The sequence below is a fragment of the Nomascus leucogenys genome, chromosome 6 (assembly GCF_006542625.1).
Source record: "Nomascus leucogenys isolate Asia chromosome 6, Asia_NLE_v1, whole genome shotgun sequence".
NCBI classification, from domain to species: Eukaryota; Metazoa; Chordata; class Mammalia; order Primates; family Hylobatidae; genus Nomascus; species Nomascus leucogenys.
Genome location: NC_044386.1, coordinates 90,461,492 through 90,465,182, shown reverse-complemented (window position 1 = coordinate 90,465,182; position 3,691 = coordinate 90,461,492). Strand labels below are relative to the sequence as shown.

Here is a 3,691-nt window from a genome sequence, read left to right as displayed (position 1 = left end):
AGATAATACTTGTTTTATTTGTTTATTGATTTTGAGAGAGTGTCTCGCTCTGTCACCCAGGCTGGGGTGCAGTGGCACGATTGCAGCTCACTGCAGCCTCCACCTCCTGGGCTCAAGCAATCCTCTCACTGCAGCCTCCCAAGTAACTGAGACTACAGGCATGCGCCCCCACACTTGACTAATTTTTTTTTTCATTTTTTATTTTTAGTAGAAAGGAGATATTGCGGTGTTGCCCAGGCTGATCTCAAACTCCTGAGCTCAAGTGATCCTCCGTTCTTGGCCTCCCAAAGTGCTGAGATTACAGGCGTGAGCCACAAAGACCAGCCTATACTCATTTTAAACAAAGAGATATTTACATTGTGTGTAAGCATCAGTGAATATTAAGTATGCTAAGACGGCAAGTTTTAATCTTTCAGTCCTGTTATATTTCTGCTTTTATCCAAATGTGTCTGTTATGTGTGAATCAGAGGAGCAGAATGTGGTCCTTGTGTATAAAATAGCTTACTGACCCTCACCGAAGAGAGAGCCAAGAATAGGTGCTTCAGATCACAGGCAGAGGCTCACCTGTGCTTACCTAAGCTTGGGGCCTGCCTGGCATGTCAGTGTCAGCTGTACACAGCATCTTGGAGGGTGGGTCATTCCTTTGCGTATCTGATGTGTTGAGCTGCTCACTACCTCATGAAATAGCCCACATTGTTTTTAGAGGCTCTTTGTTAGAAAGTCCCTTTTAATATTGACTTGAAACCTTTTGCCCTGTGATTATTATCCACTGGCGCTAGAGGCAGCTTCTAAAGGGACAGACAAGAAACATAACTCCTCTGTCATGTGTCAGTTCTGTCTATGTAAGACAGCTCTAGCTTACACCTGTTGTCCTATTATAATTATTAATTAATTATTAATAGTGCCCCCCTTCATTCTCTTGTCCTAGTTAAGGTGATAAATGATGCATACAACATCCTATAGAAGACTGTCACCGCCCCACCTCACTGATCAGCCCTCTGCCTACAGCCACACCCACAGAACATTCAGCCATTTCTCCTGTGGTTCCCAGCCTGCAGCACAGCGTCTGCACATGGTGAGGGCTCCCAAATCTCTGAGGAATGAATGGCTCACTGCTGAGAGCAATTTCCTGGGAGTTCAGGGCATGTGGAACCGGAATAAGAGCAACGTGTGAACAGATTACAGGAAGGCAATGCGGGACAGCCGGACCCTTTCAGGGGAAACTTATGGGGAACACAGTTTTCTCACTTACAAGCACTGAGATTGCCTGAGAGGGGAGAGATGATGCAGAGTGTCCCAAATGTATTTGACCTGGAATCCTTTTGCCAGCGAAACATCTCTTGGGCCTAGAGTTCTGAAAATTGCACTCTGAAAAACACTACTCTCAGCTCTTACAAACCTCGTGTTTTCATCCTAACTGTGCTTCAGAGAATTGTGTCCCAGCAGGGATGGAAACCCCTGTATAATTCCCTTCATTGCTAGCATTTGGAGGTGGGATGAAATGGACTACATTCAAACCCCTCATTTCAGGCCCTAAAGGAGGTACCAGGATCCATCACGATGCCTGTAAAATTGTTCCTTTCATTTTCCTGGTTGTAAACTTACGCGGACTGTAAAGTCAAAGCAAGCCTGTGCCCAGAAAATACTAAGAAAATAAGGGAGGCATGGTAAACAAAAAAAACACTTTGAGAGCTGGTCAACTTGCTGTTATTTTGAGCTGTTTCTAAGAATCTCAGGGTAGATTCCCTCCCCTGCTTGCCTCCTTAACCCAGTCCTTTTTCTTCCTCCTCCAGGAACTCTGGAATACTGACCTACAGTCTGAGTTCCCATGCCCTTCCCTGGGGCTGACTCTCTACTTGACCTGTAACCCACAACTGGGCAAGAGAAAATTCTGCAGCCACAGCTCTGAGGACATGAGCAAAATGGTTTCCAGATGGAATGTCAAGGATGCCCATGAAGTGTCAGGGAGTCTTCAGGCCACACTTGAGGTTATCTCCTTCTCTTTCCCTTTTCTGCTTCACTCTTGCTCTCATCCTCTTTCTCGCCCCACATCTGGTCAGAGGAGATAGTAAGGTTCTTGTTACCTGGTACAAGACAACTTTTGGAATCCCAGATATTCAGATTATTTCCCCTTTTCCTCTTTGCAGATGATAATACTCACAGCCAAGAGGCATCACCCGGATATCTGAGGCTGCTTCTCCTTAGGACATGCCTAGAGAAGGAGAAGGCGGGGCTGGCAGCCTCCAGTCCACAGCCTCCCTTTCTCCTCCTGGCAATGATTAACTAGGCCTAGACAATGGAGATCTACGGCATACGCCTATGTGCCAGGGCCTCCTCCTCTCAAGCATGGCTGATCAGTCACTCGCCCGTCTATCCTTTATTTATTGAAGCCAACTATGAACGACTAAAGGAAGGATGAGAAAAGTCACCCAAAGTCAAAGAGGACAGCTTGGGAGACTGTTCTAGACAGAAGGAAGCACCTTTGCAAAGACCCTGAGGAAGGCAGGGCACTATCCAGGAGCAGTAGGGCTGTGTGGCCTCAGAATCCACAAAAGAAAGAGAAGGTGGGGAAGCGAAGCAAAGCAAGGCGGGGCGGCTTGGGGTCTGACTGTGTGGAGACTACTGGGCCTGGTTAATCATCCCCTGATGGCCACAAAGACATGAGCCTGTCCCATCAGAGCAGATACAGGACACTGGCTAGAGCAGGCCCTGGAGCCCGCTGCTGTCCTGGAGGCCTTGGGGAGGCCCAGTGTTCCCGGGGTGGAAGAAGTAGGGGGCAGCTTGACGTAGTGGCTGTTGATCAGCTGATATGGAAGTACGTCATTTTATTAACAATTGAGAAAGCAGTGCTGTGCAATTCCATTCAATGCCAGTGATGCTTATGGCCGTTTTTATGAGTTCTGTCATTTTCAAATGAGCAAGAGGAAGCCTCTAAGGGGGTTTAAGCAGGGACTGACGTAACCAGATCTGTGTTTTTCCAAAGGGAGAGAGGGGGAAAAAACCCATTTGTTATTTTTTTTAAAAGATAATGCAAAAGTATCATTCCACAATTCTCTTGTAATGAAAAAATAAATGCAAACTTAAGCAAATCCATCATTCTGAAAGAATATCCTGCGTCTGCCTTTTCCTTCCTCGGAGACTCTCATGAGGTCCTGTCCTTCACCCGTTGCTCACACTGCTGCCTGGTACCTCTTGTGACCAGGGCTGCAAATCTCCAGGACAACTGGAGCAGGGTGGGAGAGCTCAGCCAGGAAGCAGTTTCTCTGTTTGAGGCTAATCAGCTTACACTGTGTTGAAATTGCTGTCACCTTGGCCTTGTTGGCAATTTTCCCTCTTCAGCAAACCGATTTTCTTGTTGAATGAATTAATTTTTATAAAATCTCAGAGATGGGGCATATCGAGTGAACACTGGCCAGATATGGCTTATGTATAAAACCAGGGCACTACAAATGGCAAAGTCACATGGTCTCCAAGTTCATGTCTTTGCCTTGCCTCACTCACCTTCATCCTGCCTCTCTTCAGCACACAGGGCACCTGCTATGTGCCAGTTGTAATGGCTCACCAGACAGTGCTGCCAGAGTGTTCCTGGGTCCCACATTCCTTTTTTTTTTCTCTTTTAATGTTTCCTTTCGCCACTCCGTGTGTGATGGTGGAAACTTTTGCTTATGAGCAGCAATTTGGTGTCATAAAA

General features: G+C 46.6%; 1 protein-coding gene across 1 annotated transcript; it reads left to right on the top strand.

The window, feature by feature from the left end:
• Positions 1 to 293: 293 nt before the first annotated feature.
• Positions 294 to 2,324, top strand: CT62 (cancer/testis antigen 62). Its single transcript, XM_003267169.4, has 2 exons — positions 294 to 1,075; positions 1,794 to 2,324. The coding sequence occupies exons 1-2, from the start codon at positions 941 to 943 to the stop codon at positions 2,067 to 2,069; spliced, it is 411 nt and encodes a 136-aa protein (XP_003267217.1). The 5' UTR covers positions 294 to 940; the 3' UTR covers positions 2,070 to 2,324.
• The last annotated feature ends 1,367 nt before the right edge of the window (positions 2,325 to 3,691 follow it).

What these genes read in the sequence shown, in the direction of transcription:
- CT62 (XM_003267169.4), top strand. Translation starts at nt 941, where the DNA reads ATGATGCATACAACATCCTATAGAAGACTGTCACCGCCCCACCTCACT. An exon ending in CAGCACAGCGTCTGCACATG is followed by an intron (nt 1,076 to 1,793) that starts GTGAGGGCTCCC and finishes TTCCTCCTCCAG; the next exon opens with GAACTCTGGAATACTGACCT.